General features: G+C 36.7%; 1 protein-coding gene and 2 long non-coding RNA genes across 5 annotated transcripts; 2 read left to right on the top strand and 1 right to left on the bottom strand.

The window, feature by feature from the left end:
- Nucleotides 1-559: 559 nt before the first annotated feature.
- LOC118491731 lies at nt 560-3,691 on the top strand. The gene is made up of 3 exons (XR_004892172.1): nt 560-1,015; nt 1,100-1,455; nt 3,632-3,691. It is a non-coding gene; the product is annotated as an uncharacterized LOC118491731 (long non-coding RNA).
- Nucleotides 3,692-6,845: 3,154 nt separating this feature from the next.
- On the top strand, nt 6,846-10,573 carry LOC110934592. 3 transcript variants are annotated; one of them, XR_004891159.1, is made up of 4 exons: nt 6,846-7,128; nt 7,228-7,343; nt 7,428-7,783; nt 9,960-10,573. It is a non-coding gene; the product is annotated as an uncharacterized LOC110934592 (long non-coding RNA). The 3 variants fall into 3 exon arrangements; XR_004891160.1 differs by lacking the exon at nt 9,960-10,573 and adding an exon at nt 8,926-9,012; XR_002588462.2 differs by lacking the exon at nt 9,960-10,573 and having other exon boundaries at nt 6,883-7,128; nt 7,428-7,946.
- A 3,892-nt stretch (nt 10,574-14,465) lies between these two features.
- LOC110936264 (peroxidase N1) lies at nt 14,466-16,044 on the bottom strand. The gene is made up of 3 exons (XM_022178608.2): nt 15,585-16,044; nt 15,179-15,341; nt 14,466-15,090 (listed from the first exon to the last, which is right to left on the bottom strand). The coding sequence occupies exons 1-3, from the start codon at nt 15,984-15,986 to the stop codon at nt 14,672-14,674; spliced, it is 984 nt and encodes a 327-aa protein (XP_022034300.1). The 5' UTR covers nt 15,987-16,044; the 3' UTR covers nt 14,466-14,671.
- Nucleotides 16,045-17,509: the final 1,465 nt, after the last annotated feature.

Consider the following 17,509-nt stretch of genomic DNA (forward strand, 5'->3'; position numbering starts at 1 on the left):
ACGTCTATCCGTATCACATTTCACATTTAGTAATTTTTGGAAATTACTAGGTTACACACAAGTTAACCAGAATATATATTTGTTATCAATTGAAGTTTTGGTCACATAAATAGTAAATTTATATTGGCAATACAAGATTAGCGTTACACAACTACGGATGTATAAAGATATATTTTTATACACTTGACTCGATTCATATTTTTATATATACACACCTACAACTCACACATATGTGCGTATTTGTGGTGAGTTATATTTGATTAAAACACATCACACATTTATATGTGTGTATACGAAAGTATGTATGGATGCATACATGCTTTTGTCTTACTCAACCATCACTTTCTAGTCAGAGTAACATGTATGCACCATGCTTCTCCATCATTTCTATTTCAATCAAACCAATTAGTAATAATAAAAAAAAATGTCTTGCACCATACCTCATCACCCAAGTTCCCAACCGACAAATCACTTTTCAAAACCAAAGCCTTCATAATTTTCTAGATACGCTTGTAAGTGGCTAGATAATAAATGGACCCCACATCAATTCTCTTATGTATGCACATACGAAGCCACCCAAGACTTCAAATCTCCAAGATTAAAGTTCAAGAGTTTCTTTTCATTCCCCACTTCTTCTCTCCTACTTTCTCTTTCTAAACAATCCGGCAGGCAGCAATTCTGGTGAGTGAGCTCCGGCGGCGGTGCCGCCGTGAGCGGCGGCAGAGATGACTTTTCGATTTGAGCAGCGATTAGTGGGGATACGAGTGACGGCGGCACATCTCCACCTCCAACGAGCTCCGATGAGTGAACCTAGTATGATATTTCCGTTTCTTTTTACTCAGATCTGTTAGATCTCGTGCACACAAAGCCTCTACTCTTGTTTTCTTTCTTCTGTTTAGTTAAGTGGGTGATGCCGGGAACGGTGAGGGTGGCTGAGGTGGTGACGATGCTGTGGTGCGACATGGACCGGCAACCCACTTCGCGGCGGTGGCGGTGAACTCCGACGATTTTCACGGTAAAACCTCCGACTCTTTATTTTGTTTCTGAAAGATTTTTGATGATGGTGCTGAATGTTGTTGAAGTTGATGTGAGATTTCAGTTCCGGATCGACTCTGTTCAACTCGGCCCAACCCGGTCGACTCAGTCAACCGGTCAAAGTAGGTCAACAAGTCAACGGATGGCTCGGTTTCATCAACGACTCAGAGTTTCGGGTCTCGGTTCGGTATTCGGGTCAACACTCAGTCAACGCTTGGTCAACAGCAGGCAACGGTATTGTTCGGTTTCAGAATTTTTGGTTCGGGTCTTGGTTTTAGTACTACAAGTGCAACAGTTAGCGGTTCGGCTCAGGTTCGATGTTAGGGTCAAAGATGGTCAACGGGTCAACATCTGGTCAAACCCGAGTCAAACTCGGTCAACACCAGTCAACAGAAGTCAAGGATGGTCAACTCAGACCCGGTAAAGTTATAACGACGCGAAATTTAGTCAGCTCGATGTACGTTAGTTAGATTTTTAGTTAGTTACGCGACCGAGCTCGACCGATTAAATAACGCTTATATATTAGCGACCTTATTTTTCATTTTGGCGCATTTGACAAGATTATTAGATATTGTTTGGGTTATTGGTTGAATTTTGAAAAAAAAATATATCGACACTTAGATGTCGGGATCGTCCAAAAACGGAGGAAACTCTGTCCGTTTTCCGTTAAAAACCCGGATTACAAAACATATTTACATCTTAAAGACGACGCTTATCGAGATACACGTTTTTTTTATATAAAATAAATATAGAAGTATATTTATTTGGCGATGTTTTACGAGTTATAAAACGAAACATATTTTGTCATATAAAGAACACCTATCGAAGTTAAAGTGATTCTTTCAAAGTTAGATATGTATGTATATTATTTTGACAAACACTAGTTATAACTTAACGGAACCCGACATATATATTTATATAAATATAATTTTCTATATTTACTCAAACATCGCTATTTCCGAATACTTTTACAAGATAAATATAACGTTTGTATTTATTTCGAACACCGATACTTCCGAACGCTTTTATAAAAATAAAAATAAATGTTTATTTTTATTTCAAACGTCGTTACTTCGTGTTAGATTATAAAATAAATTTAACCGCTTGTATTTATTTTAAAAGTCGACTTTAAACTTCCTTACGAACTAAATATAGTTTTTATATTTGGTTCAAACGACTGAATTTAGAGTTTATATTTCAAATTCACGACTTAAAATATATGTATACATATATACACACTTTTATTTCCATCTTACGACAACAACGACACGAACCGCTATCCACCTACGTATGTCTAGTCACGACGACTAACACGACATCGCAAGTATATATTTATATTTAAATATATAAATATATATCTTTTAACACTCGAAAACTAAGTCGATTTCGTGACTTAGTTTTATCCCGATTATGAACGGGATTAAATAACCTTAGATTGATTATTTCAAAATCAAAATGATAACACCTTCGTAGAGTCGTTTACTTACGACTCGGTAGAGCTCGGACACGTAGTTTAGCTACGTCATCTAATTAGACACTCATAATTATTCCTTGATTAGGAATGTCTTAGTTGCACGCTAGCGAGTTTGCATTCTTGGAATGATACTACGGAATCACACTAAGCTAGCATTGCACAGGAACGTCAAGGTGAGTTCATAACCCCCACTTTTTACTGTTTTACATTTTTATAAAATGTTTTCGGGGGTGGAAAGACATGCAAGTTTTGCAAAATCACACAAGGTTTCGATAAATGAATATTGCATATTTATAAACCATTTTGCGACATGATTTTAACAAACTCAAATGGTTTACGAAAAGATTATGCTAAACATACCGGTTTATAAAAACATTAGTGTTTTTCGAAACATGCATGAGTTTTAATAACACGAATGGCGTGGGCAAAGGCCCAAGGACATGGGCAGAGGCCCAAGGACATGAATAACTCTCACATTATACGTTAACTAGGGTATGGTTAAGCTAGGGAATGAACTGTTAGATCAGGTGAGCGAATAGTAATCTCTCTTAAGTGCCATTAATCTTGTATAAGACCGAGGGCAAAAGTGGTAGATCTATCGGGTGTAGCGAGCCCCACTCTTGGGTCCTTGTGTGGCCCATGTAGTGCTTTTGTTGTTCTAACCGGGTGGACCGGGGGAAATCCGCTAGGGTTGAGTGCTTCCTATGTCGCCACACATATTAATGTCATTGCAAAACATTAATGATCTGTTCATAGACGCTTACATACCAGTTTTAATACTCAGATTTTCAAATGTTTTTAAGATTCATTTGAAGTAAACTCACAAATACATGGATTTACAAACTTTGGTAACGTTTTTCAAACTATACCTAAGTAAGAGGACACGCTGATCCTGCTTACAAAGGTTCGTTTGGGCTCGGCCCATTCTCTCTCGTGCAATGCACAAAGACTCTCGTGGGCTAGACTCACAGTTTTCATATATCATGCCAAGAAAATGATTTTACTTTATATTTTCTCAGCAACTTTAAAACCGGTTATCAAAAAGATTTATTTTAAATCTTTTCAAAACAAACTATGAACTCGCTCAACTTTATGTTGACTTTTTCGCATGTTCTTTCTCAGGTTGCATTTTCAAAACTATGGAACGGTTGGAATAGGAGAACCCATGGGAATTCGAGTACTTATCGGCGTTCACTGTTTAGAAGTCTTAACCATTTGCTTCCGCTGTGCAATGAAGATACCAGTCCAGTCACGCCAGCTCTGATAATTTCGGGGTGTGACAGATTGGTATCAGAGCTATAGGTTTCAGTGAATTAGGTTTCTGTATAGATACCTAGGCTTTAACCTCACTATCCTCTAAGGACTTAGATATCAAGACTTGAACTCATACAAAACGCCTAAGTCTCGAATATGGGTTCCAACCGTTGCCGAAAACAATGAGTCAACATTTTGGTTTTTAAACATACACGAGTGTTGTGTTTAATACACAATACACAAACGAATACATACAGAAAGCAAAATTTGAGAGTTTTGATAACATGCATTTAGGACCTTTGGAAACTTATGTCGAAACTCATTAAAGGTCCTCCCTTAGAAAACGTGACTAACAACTCGGGCAAACACCATTATATTATGTCGTCTATGCTATCTTAATTATCCGAGCAGGTAATCTACATGGAATGAAACGCTATTGCGTAACTATACGTGAAACTTAAACTACACGTCAGCGGATGTCGAAGTACATCACACACAACTTTCAAGGTAATGCCTTTAGAAAACACACTTGGGCATGACAACAACGATGCTAATTCTGTCAGCGAGAGAATTACTGCTCGAAATGCGGCAATTTGCCACGTGATCCTGCAAATGACACCAATCACGCTGAGGTATGTTTAACTGGGATTTCACAACAATCTATACTTACTCTAATGAGACTCGCAACTACTGGCGCTGCAAAAGAAGTCACATGTCTTCGCATTCCCCCTACTTCATTCATGGCGATTATGCTACGTACAACATTCTATGGTAATGTCACATAACAACCAATCATCATGTGAACTTCCAGGTAAAGTCCTTAAATTTCTTTTATTGAAATTCCGACTTTTGCATCTAGTGAGTAGATTTTTCCATTTCTACTCCCCCCTAATGGCCATTGCATCACGAAAATTTTATTTCATAATATAGCGAACACTCGCTTGCTCCATTTCTTGACAAATTCGTATGTTACACACGCGTTGTTTGTTACGCATGTGTTTTCACTTCGAATGTTTGTTCCATCAACGTTTCATATATTATTTCGCTATACTTGATCTTTGCATTGTGATCTAGATGACCTGCATTGTTGCAAAGTGTTGACTCTTTGATATCGAGTCAACTAACTCATTTAAACTCATTACTCTTGAATTACCTTACATGGTTTGTTCACTGACACCATGTCGAAATTCTTTTGTCAACACATGCATTCATTGTTGGAATGTGACTAAACCAAGTCCAATTGTTTGAACTTGCTCGTAATATATATTCAATTCAAGATTCCATATGATGGATTGAGGCCATCATATTCGAAATAATCCCAACAAGCACTTTATTTGCTTTGAACCATAACATGCTTATTTGGTCTTCGACTTCATTGAGTCGTTTCTTTGATCACGATCACCTTGTGGTGGCGTTTTTCACAAGTTTGAAGATTGCACTAATCTCGTTGCTCACCTCATGTACGGATTTAATTATTTATTTGTTTATTGATATTAAATCCGCTTGTTCGATTTGTTGTATTAAATAAGTCTTAATGCAATTGTGTGTTAAGATAATGGTACACAAGTTCGTGTTAAATATTCCGGTGTACCTCTTAACGATTCTTTCAGCATCGATCGAACATTTTGTGATATTTATTGCTCTTTTATTTTCGATCGAAAAACATTATTTATTTGTTTCGTTTTCAATTGAAAATCCTATGAGAATTATTTGAAACAGACATTCAGATTTACTTCGTTGAATCTCTCACTTGATTTCAAAACATGGTGATGCTTGTTCAGTCACCACTATTATTGAATTATTTCGATCACTAAGACACCTTGTGGCGTCGGTATAAACTTGTAGCTTGCGCTAATCATGATCTATCGTTTCATGCAAAACTACGTACGCTCTTTGCTTGGCTAATCATTTAAATAGTATTAATGCAACTATGTATTAAGACGATGATACACCAGGTTCGGTTGTGTTTCATTTCGGTGTATCCTTGCAACACGTTAATTTTATTCATTTAATGGTTCAAGATTTGATAAATCATTTTTATGATTCTACTTATTTGAGTTTGTTGAATTCGAGTTTTACTTATACAACAACCAACCCTAGATTCCGTTGGTAGTAAATTCTATTGTTTCAAAAATTGATTTGCAGTTAGTGAACGTTCATTTGGAATTCCACTGGTTGAATTTTCTCTTTTGTTGAACCCAGTAAACCTAGTCACATTGGTGATAGTATCACAACATCTCGTTCACTTGACATCGATTTCTAGAACAAAATCAGTTAAACCATTGGGTTCCTATTGATGCAAAATGTCTTTACACTCACGTAATCTGAATAAGTCTTGATTCGATTACGCCGTCATTCACTTTCGTATTATTTGGACTTACCTAGGAACGACACAACTCTGAGGATATAACATAGTCTAAATTTCGAGGACGAAATTTCTGTAACAGGGGGAGAATGTGATAACCCGCAAATTCAGGCCAACATTCGTACGCGCCCAAATCTCGTACATGTCGTGATCATATGTGTTAGATTTAATCTTTATTTAGTTGGTCATCTGTGCATAGCAACGTCTATCCGTATCACATTTCACATTTAGTAATTTTTGGAAATTACTAGGTTACACACAAGTTAACCAGAATATATATTTGTTATCAATTGAAGTTTTGGTCACATAAATAGTAAATTTATATTGGCAATACAAGATTAGCGTTACACAACTACGGATGTATAAAGATATATTTTTATACACTTGACTCGATTCATATTTTTATATATACACACCTACAACTCACACATATGTGCGTATTTGTGGTGAGTTATATTTGATTAAAACACATCACACATTTATATGTGTGTATACGAAAGTATGTATGGATGCATACATGCTTTTGTCTTACTCAACCATCACTTTCTAGTCAGAATAACATGTATGCACCATGCTTCTCCATCATTTCTATTTCAATCAAACCAATTAGTAATAATAAAAAAAAATGTCTTGCACCATACCTCATCACCCAACTTCCCAACCGACAAATCACTTTTCAAAACCAAAGCCTTCATAATTTTCTAGATACGCTTGTAAGTGGCTAGATAATAAATGGAGCCCACATCAATTCTCTTATGTATGCACATACGAAGCCACCCAAGACTTCAAATCTCCAAGATTAAAGTTCAAGAGTTTCTTTTCATTCCCCACTTCTTCTCTCCTACTTTCTCTTTCTAAACAATCCGGCAGGCAGCAATTCTGGTGAGTGAGCTCCGGCGGCGGTGCCGCCGTGAGCGGCGGCAGAGATGACTTTTCGTTTGAGCAGCGATTAGTGGGGATACGAGTGACGGCGGCACATCTCCACCTCCAACGAGCTCCGGTGAGTGAACCTAGTATGATATTTCCGTTTCTTTTTACTCAGATCTGTTAGATCTCGTGCACACAAAGCCTCTACTCTTGTTTTCTTTCTTCTGTTTAGTTAAGTGGGTGATGCCGGGAACGGTGAGGGTGGCTGAGGTGGTGACGATGCTGTGGTGCGACATGGACCGGCAACCCACTTCGCGGCGGTGGCGGTGAACTCCGACGATTTTCACGGTAAAACCTCCGACTCTTTATTTTGTTTCTGAAAGATTTTTGATGATGGTGCTGAATGTTGTTGAAGTTGATGTGAGATTTCAGTTCCGGATCGACTCTGTTCAACTCGGCTCAACCCGGTCGACTCGGTCAACCGGTCAAAGTAGGTCAACAAGTCAACGGATGGCTCGGTTTGGTCAACGACTCAGAGTTTCGGGTCTCGGTTCGAAATTCGGGTCAACACTCAGTCAACGCTTAGTCAACAGCAGGCAACGGTATTGTTCGGTTTCAGAATTTTTGGTTCGGGTCTTGGTTTTAGTACTACAAGTGCAACAGTTAGCGGTTCGGCTCAGTTTCGATGTTCGGGTCAAAGATGGTCAACGGGTCAACATCTGGTCAAACCCGAGTCAAACTCGGTCAACACCAGTCAACAGAAGTCAAGGATGGTCAACTCAGACCCGGTAAAGTTATAACGACGCGAAATTTAGTCAGCTCGATATACGTTAGTTAGATTTTTAGTTAGTTACGCGACCGAGCTCGACCGATTAAATAACGCTTATATATTAGCGACCTTATTTTTCATTTTGGCGCATTTGACAAGATTATTAGATATTGTTTGGGTTATTGGTTGAATTTTGAAAAAAAAAATATATCGACACTTAGATGTCGGGATCGTCCAAAAACGGAGGAAACTCTGTCCGTTTTCCGTTAAAAACCCGGATTACAAAACATATTTACATCTTAAAGATGACGCTTATCGAGATACACGTTTTTTTTATATAAAATAAATATAGAAGTATATTTATTTGGCGATGTTTTACGAGTTATAAAACGAAACATATTTTGTCATATAAAGAACACCTATCGAAGTTAAAGTGATTCTTTCAAAGTTAGATATGTATGTATATTATTTTGACAAACACTAGTTATAACTTAACGGAACCCGACATATATATTTATATAAATATAATTTTCTATATTTACTCAAACATCGCTATTTCCGAATACTTTTACAAGATAAATATAACGTTTATATTTATTTCGAACACCGATACTTCCGAACGCTTTTATAAAAATAAAAATAAATGTTTATTTTTATTTCAAACGTCGTTACTTCGTGTTAGATTATAAAATAAATTTAACCGCTTGTATTTATTTTAAAAGTCGACTTTAAACTTCCTTACGAACTAAATATAGTTTTTATATTTGGTTCAAACGACTGAATTTAGAGTTTATATTTCAAATTCACGACTTAAAATATATGTATACATATATACACACTTTTATTTCCATCTTACGACAACAACGACACGAACCGCTATCCACCTACGTATGTCTAGTCACGACGACTAACACGACATCGCAAGTATATATTTATATTTAAATATATAAATATATATATCTTTTAACACTCGAAAACTAAGTCGATTTCGTGACTTAGTTTTATCCCGATTATGAACGGGATTAAATAACCTTAGATTGATTATTTCAAAATCAAAATGATAACACCTTCGTAGAGTCGTTTACTTACGACTCGGTAGAGCTCGGACACGTAGTTTAGCTACGTCATCTAATTAGACACTCATAATTATTCCTTGATTAGGAATGTCTTAGTTGTACGCTAGCGAGTTTGCATTCTTAGAATGATACTACGGAATCACACTAAGCTAGCATTGCACAGGAACGTCAAGGTGAGTTCATAACCCCCACTTTTTACTGTTTTACATTTTTATAAAATGTTTTCGGGGGTGGAAAGACATGCAAGTTTTGCAAAATCACACAAGGTTTCGATAAATGAATATTGCATATTTATAAACCATTTTGCGACATGATTTTAACAAACTGAAATGGTTTACGAAAAGATTATGCTAAACATACCGGTTTATAAAAACATTAGTGTTTTTCGAAACATGCATGAGTTTTAATAACACGAATGGCGTGGGCAAAGGCCCAAGGACATGGGCAGAGGCCCAAGGACATGAATAACTCTCACATTATACGTTAACTAGGGTATGGTTAAGCTAGGGAATGAACTGTTAGATCAGGTGAGCGAATAGTAATCTCTCTTAAGTGCCATTAATCTTGTATAAGACCGAGGGCAAAAGTGGTAGATCTATCGGGTGTAGCGAGCCCCACTCTTGGGTCCTTGTGTGGCCCATGTAGTGCTTTTGTTGTTCTAACCGGGTGGACCGGGGGAAATCCGCTAGGGTTGAGTGCTTCCTATGTCGCCACACATATTAATGTCATTGCAAAACATTAATGATCTGTTCATAGACGCTTACATACCAGTTTTAATACTCAGATTTTCAAATGTTTTTAAGATTCATTTGAAGTAAACTCACAAATACATGGATTTACAAACTTTGGTAACGTTTTTCAAACTATACCTAAGTAAGAGGACACGCTGATCCTGCTTACAAAGGTTCGTTTGGGCTCGGCCCATTCTCTCTCGTGCAATGCACAAAGACTCTCGTGGGCTAGACTCACAGTTTTCATATATCATGCCAAGAAAATGATTTTACTATATTTTCTCAGCAACTTTAAAACCGGTTATCAAAAAGATTTATTTTAAATCTTTTCAAAACAAACTATGAACTCGCTCAACTTTATGTTGACTTTTCGCATGTTCTTTCTCAGGTTGCATTTTCAAAACTATGGAACGGTTGGAATAGGAGAACCCATGGGAATTCGAGTACTTATCGGCGTTCACTGTTTAGAAGTCTTAACCATTTGCTTTCGCTGTGCAATGAAGATACCAGTCCAGTCACGCCAGCTCTGATAATTTCGGGGTGTGACAGGATAAGGATTGCACTAATGGTTAATCAACTAAGAACACTAACGCATATGATTCTGATTATCAATATGTTGAGGAAGATAACATACTGTATGATATTGAAGTGGATATGCAGAGATTTGGGTCTAATGTAGAGTTTACATGTGAAGAACGGTATGAGTCAAGTGATTAGGATCATGATGATCAGGGAGTGTTGTAGGTCATGTGCCAATTGATGTTGACAACCTTGATAGTGGATCTGATGACAATACAATACTTAGAGATAAGGTTGCCAAGAAGATAAGATGGAAAAAGAAAGTTGTTGAGAAGAAAAAGGGTGCATCATGTCACACCCCAACCAACGGCGAAAACATCGGAGAGAGACGAAATAGATTGCTCATTACACATAACATAATTTTGACAAGTATTTAATGGTAAATTTCATTTCATTGCTATAAGGATCAAATTACATTGTTTGAAATGGAAATACAACAAATTGAAACAATGAAGTACAATACAACAATAATAAAGTTTAAAATGCGTTTCTAGGCATCCTACTAAGTTCCATGCGTCATCATATCTACAACATGTTTTAAAGTATAGTTCAATACAAAAAGTATTGGCGAGTTTACAAGTTTGATGTACTAGCATATAAGTATAAAATGAATAAGAACAATGAACAATCCACATGGCAAACCTAGTTATCAAGATTAACATATAATCCGACATGTGAATACCAAGTCAAACCAAAGTTCACGCAAATAAGCTCTTATCATAACCCAACGTTCACAGGCTGTGCGTTACTCCTATAGCGCTATATATGTTAAGGTAGGCTCATACGAAGTTAATGACAAGTTATCACAAAATGAACTAACCCAGAAAATACGAATCAAGTATAACATAATAGTAAGCATGTATTGGATTGTTTTTATGTATGATTGTGTAAAAGTATGTTAAGTGTGTTTTTGTATGTATAAACATGTTACACCTAAAAAGTGTGAAAACGGTAAAATGGGTCAAGTATACTCTCAATATTGCACATGTTTTCCGATTATCCGTAAGTGACGAATTGTTGGTGAACAAGGATTCAATGGTAAGGTTACATGATGTATAGGAAGTGGTAAGATTCGGGATTTAGAATTTAAAGTATCAAAAGTATGTATACCTAAGAGTTTGATAAGTCCCCTATCAAATTCGACCATTCTAAGCTTTAAAACCGATTGTCATTGATTTTAAACCTCTTTTCATAATCTCACCAACACTCTAAACCTACAGATTCTCACCCAAGGTCGCGAATTTAAGCAAGCTCAAAAGCTAGGTCTTTTTTCCTTGAAACTTACACGCTCCTAAGATCCCCGAACTCCGCAAACTTTCTTAGAATGGTACTTTCAACAACAGCGTCCAGCAAATTCGATACAAAGAAGTTCGTAGTTGGTAATACAGGCCCCTATTGCGTTGATGTGCCTCGTTTTCTTTTTCGTATGTTTTCCTTTGAAAGTCCGTTGATCTCCTCCTCTTCCTCGATTGCGAATCCTTTCCTATTCTTCTATCCTCCTCTTCCTCCTCCTAATATCCTTCAGAATCTATTGTGTGGTCTTCCAGTATCCTTCTTTCTGTCCCCGTCTCCATTAGGGTTTCGCATCCTCTCCATTGGCTGCCTTTCCAAGGATTGTTGGTTTGATTATGTCATCTGATTTTACTTGTTATCTGGTTAACACTAGTTTATATTATGACTTTATTTGCTATCCAATTACCACTAAGTTGATACTTATAAAATGCTTTTACCCAACCTAGTTTGACACGTCTTCTTTTAACCCAATCTATTTGTGCTATCGTAAAAAAAAATAATAATAAATAAATAAATCGGAATCCGTCATATGTGATTTTTGGTGTTAGAAAAAACTTTAAGTTATTTTAATAGAATACTAACAAAGTTTTTATTATTATGCGTAGTATTCTCATTGTAATAATATGTGTGATATATTCAACTTATACAAAACCCATTAGGGGCAATAGTAATTGCCTACGATTGGGTTAAATGGGCGGCTGCCCTATTTTTTTTTATTTTTTAAATATAATTAATTTAGTATAATATAATATAACTATAATTGCCCATTTCAAAAGTTAGGATTTCGCTCTCGGTTCAAAATTACGTTTTTGCCCTCAATTCAAAATAAATTTATGTTTTTGTCTCCAACTAAAAATTACGATTTCGCCCTTAGTTCAAAACTATGATTTTTTCCCCGTTCAAAACAAAATTTTGGTTTTATCCCCCAACTAAAAATTACGAATTTGCCATCAGTTTAAAATTATGAGTTTGTCCTCTTTTAAAAACTTATGATTTTGCCCTCAGTTAAAATCAAAATCAAGATCTGGAGTCTTGCCATCGTTTTAATTTTTTTTTTCAAAACTATAGTAGTTTTTATTTTACTTGGTTACTCAATCTAACTTTTTTGTCAAGCAGGTGTCTGACACTCGCTCATTGTTTATGAAAATTTACTATTTTGCCCCCAGCTCAGGCTTGCCATCTTTTTTTTTTAGCAAAACTATGGCAGTGTTTTGGTTTAATTGGTTGAGTTAATATAATTTTTTTGAGATCGTGTTATAAGTAGTATTCACAAGTAACTAAAATGCATACGTACATGTTACTAAACTAAGAAATATTCGGCTCAACGCCCCGCAACGCGAGCGGGGCATCCAACTAGTTTTAAACATAACAAATAATATCGAACATTAAAATATATTTGAAGACAGAAATATTTTTCATACAACATATACACTATATATATGGAAAAATTACCAAAATGTTGGTTGACCAAGTGCCTTTGCAATTTTGTCACCTTCATGCGTCCTTGGAACGTCCTCACAGCCTCGGAAGCGTCCGCGCTATCATGTTGAAGCATCTGTCCTCTACAAATCAACATGTGTCCGATGTTGAAGCGTTCGCCTCAGTTTGCTAACGCGTCCTTGAAGCTTCGGAAGCGTCGGCCAAAGACACAACTTTGTATATTTTGTGCAAATACAGAATGATCAAAATTTTTTATAACTTGTAAACATTATAACATGGGATCCCTTATAACATACATGTTAACGGAGTCAAAATTTAACGATATAAACATGTTATTTTTTAGTTATTTTTTTAACTTATAAACATGTTAACGGAGTCAAAAATTTTTATATTAAACACTATTAAACATTAAACATAACATAATAAAAATAAAAACCAAAACAACAACACATAATATTCTAAAACCATATCCTAATAGCCTCCCACTCCGAGACATGTTTGAATTTATGTCCCTCTTCATGACGGTAGTTGATGAGGGCCACGGCCTTCTGATCGTACTCACCAAGGTCCTGCATTTCTGTCTCCACTCTCTTGAAATATCGATCAAACCTCTCACATTCCAACCGTAGGACACGGGACCTGGAGGATAATGCGTCAACGGTCCGGTTGTGGTCCGGACCACGTAGTTGGGCGAAAATCTGTTGAACACGACCCCAGAGCCCACCATGTCCTCGTCGTGGAGGATCGGTCATGGCCTCCTCCCATGCTTCGCACAAAGCAATATTTTCAACATCAGTCCAGGAGTTGGCCATTTTTCGGGTTGTTGACGACGTCGGAGTTGTAGTGAAATGGCTGAGAAATGTTTGCAACTTTGAAAACGGCGGGTGGTGATAAGTGATAAGTGAACGAGGTGAGGGGTTATATAGTGGGGTAAATGTGTACAACGGTTAAAAAGTTAAACGGCTTTTGAGTTTCCTTTTTTTTTGTTAATTATTTAAGCGTCGGTCAAGCCTCGGTGAGCGTCGGTCAAGCCTCGGGAAGCGTCGGCCAAGCCTCGGTGGAGCGTCGGCCAAGCCTCGGGAGCGTCAGCCAAGCCTCGGGGGCGTCGGCCAAGCCTCGAAAGCGTCGACCAAGCCTCAGCGTACATAGGGACGCATCACAAGTTTTTATGCGTCGGTACTGGCGCATTTTGGTAACGGAAACGGACGCTTCAACATGTCGGACACGTGTCGCTTGAAAGAAAACGAACGCTTCAACATGACAGTGGGACGCTTCCGAGGCTATGAGGACGTTCCAAAGACACAGAAAGGTGACAAAATTGCAAAGACACTTGGTCAACCAATATTTTGGTAATTTTCCCTTTAAATTTGCTGGTACGTAATTAAAGTCAAAATTTATCATATTAAAATGTTTTAATATACGAAACATTTTTATTGGAGATTGTCAAGATCGACCTAGCTACACTCAATTATGTAAAATTAGCTTATGTATAATACATTTTCACAACAAAGTTGATGTAACATATTAAATTAAAAAAAACTTTAAAACAATAACTACAGTTTCTACACAATTAACGTTACCATTGCCAACTTTTTAGGCTCCTCTAATTGATAAATGATTATCATAAATACAACATAACATGCACATAACTATTGAAAAAAAAAAAAAAATACAAACTACAGAAATTAATAACAGTTTTTTTATAATCTTGTTCCTAGCCACATAATGATTGTATGAACAGCTTGTATCTTCATAAATCATTCGAAACCAATCTTCGATACTCCACGATCAATTGGTAGCAGTGCAAACCCTGCGAATTTCGCCTTGGGTACCGGTTTTCACCTCAATATTACCCATCTTAATCATCGATCTCCCGAACTCAACATTGAATGTCAATCCAAGCAGTCCCCTAACTCCAAGAAACCGGTTCAGAAACCTTTGTGTTGTCGGGTCATTCCATAAAGCAGCATCGGATTCAAGCACTCCCCGCCTGTTCCTCAAGTTTGAGTAGTATGAGTTGTCGAACCTGCCAACACTGCCTGTGTCTAAATCGACACGTCTTGAACCATCACCACCATTGGGGCATAGGTTTCGGAGTGTGGGAAGGAATGCTGTGTCAATAGTCGGGTCAGGTCCATTCGTGTTGTTGAAGTTGTATAGCCTGTAGCTAAATAACGCGCATGCTGCTGTCCCGATTGTATGTGCTCCTGAAAATCAGCAACTTTATTAGCATGTGTGTTCATTTTGTTTTGATATGGGCATAGATGATTACAATATTCTTTGTGTTTAACTTACCACTAAGGGCAACAAGATCTTGGGTGTTAAGACCCTTGTCAGTAAACTTCCTGACTTGGACACTAACCGGGTCGTTAAAAGCTGGCAGGTTCGCGGTATCCGCTGCACGAGAAACTAATCCATCTCTCCGACCTAATGGCACCGGCCAGCCCGTTCCTCCGGTCTGCAAGGTCATCAAAGTTAAATAAGTTCACGTTCATCATGAAATTACTATTGAGTTAGTAAACATGCAAATAGAGTCACCAGCTGTTTGAATATATAGTTACCATCATTTTATTATTAATTAGTTTGATAGCTTTAATATTATCTTTTTCACTATAATCTGTCTTTAGTAACATCTTTTTTATTATACTCTACACAAAAAAATATTATTCACCAATTTAGTTTTCTTTAATTCTTTCAATACCTGGACCACAGAATCACGGGCAGCGAGGGCAAGAATATCAGCACAAGAAACCACCCCAGGACACGCGGTTTCCAGCTGTGTCTTTGCGGCATCAATGACTTCAAAGCCTCTCAACAACGAGTTTGGGGGGGCGGTTTTTTCAGAAGATGAACTGTCGAGTAGAATAGAGGCGTCGCAGCCATTAACAAAGCAATCGTGAAAGAACATTCTTAGTAAACCGGGTGCCATGGCAGGGTTGGAGCGGATAGCAGACTGGACCGCAGACTGCACGATGGATTCCACCCTTGGGCATGAGGTCCGGTAGAACCCAAGTCGTGTGCCTTGGCCAACTGCTAAGGTTATTAAGGTGGCTAACAATACAACCAACAACGTATGTTTTCTGTTAGGAGAAAGAGCCTCCATTGCTACAAAGATTTGTTTGGTGTTTCTAAACAAGTATTGGATACTGCATATGATGTGAGGTTGAGTATGGATGAAGAAGCTATTTATAGTCACTTGGATGCTGGTGGCGGTGTCAAGTGTTGATAAAAGTCAACAAACTCGGCTGTGGGAGGGAGATGCATGGAAGGGAAAGAGTCAAACTTTCTCATGATTTGATGGATACAGCTAACTCATGCAAATTTCACGTTGATTTGCCAATTATGGTCATAATTAAGAGAATAGAATATTAAAATTTGGTTACTAGTTGGGAAACGAATAACTAAATCAATTAACTGGTAAAAACAAAGCGCTAAAAACATGTAAGTTTGAAAGTCTTAAGTTAAAATGTAACAGATGACATGATAAAATTAAAGAAATTTATTGTTTTAAAACATGTTTGGAAAGAAATAACAACTATCAAAATTATTTTTCAAGATAACTTTTTTGCTTTATCAAAAGCATTCAATATATACGTTCTATCATCATAGAAATATAATTTTCAATACATTACTAGTTGGGACGAAAGTTTTGGCAAAACTAATGAATTTAATATTCAAAATCTCAGGTAACAACACGTCTAAATGTTCCATAGTATCACGACGTAATAAAAATGATGGACGTTCAAATTATGTTTTAAGATCACTTAAAATGATTACAAGTTATGAAACTGATAAACATAGCTTTTATAGACCGGACAAAGTTTTATTGAAAAAATAAAGCTTTATATGACATAAGTTAATTCCAAAGAAAAAAAAGATAAATATATCTATACTATATTATAAAACAGTTCTTATGGCATCTTCAAATTTAAGTAGTACAAATATAATTGCTTATGCTACAACACATAATGCATATATTAACTACTTTTTGGGCTAAATTATTCTTTAAAATAATACTTACACCTTTGCATCTTAATACATACAGTTTTATCCCTTTACTTTTACAAATTTATTTTTCTTTGTTTTCCTTTTACATATTTGAATATGTCATGTTTATAAAATTCCGAACATACTGTTACAACATACTCATTTTTCCCGACGTGCCGAAAACTTTATCTAGTATCGACATGTGAATAATGATGTACAAATCATTCATGGATTATTGTACAAGTCTTTTTTTTGCATAAGATTGTTTTATAATAATGGACTACGTGCAGGGGCAGACCTACCCTTTGGCCAGGGTGGGTGGCCGCACACTTTGAAAAAAAATTTAGTGTATTTTTTAGGCAAAAAACCCGACCGCACCCTTTGAAATATAGTTGAACACCTCATCCGCACCCGTAACAAATAATTTCTAGGTCCGTCACTGACTACGTGTGGAGTAAAACTAAAAAAAATATCAACAATACAAATTATAATATTAGTAAATATATTTTAATTGGTCAAACAAAACAACGCAACTCACTTTCTCATGTTAGGGGAAGTTAATTCAGACAGACAGTTCAATGGCTCCTAAATTTTAGTGAGCTTTATGTTTCTTGAGGCTGATTTGTTTGCGAAATATCT

The sequence above is a fragment of the Helianthus annuus genome, chromosome 4 (genome assembly GCF_002127325.2).
Source record: "Helianthus annuus cultivar XRQ/B chromosome 4, HanXRQr2.0-SUNRISE, whole genome shotgun sequence".
NCBI classification, from domain to species: Eukaryota; Viridiplantae; Streptophyta; class Magnoliopsida; order Asterales; family Asteraceae; genus Helianthus; species Helianthus annuus.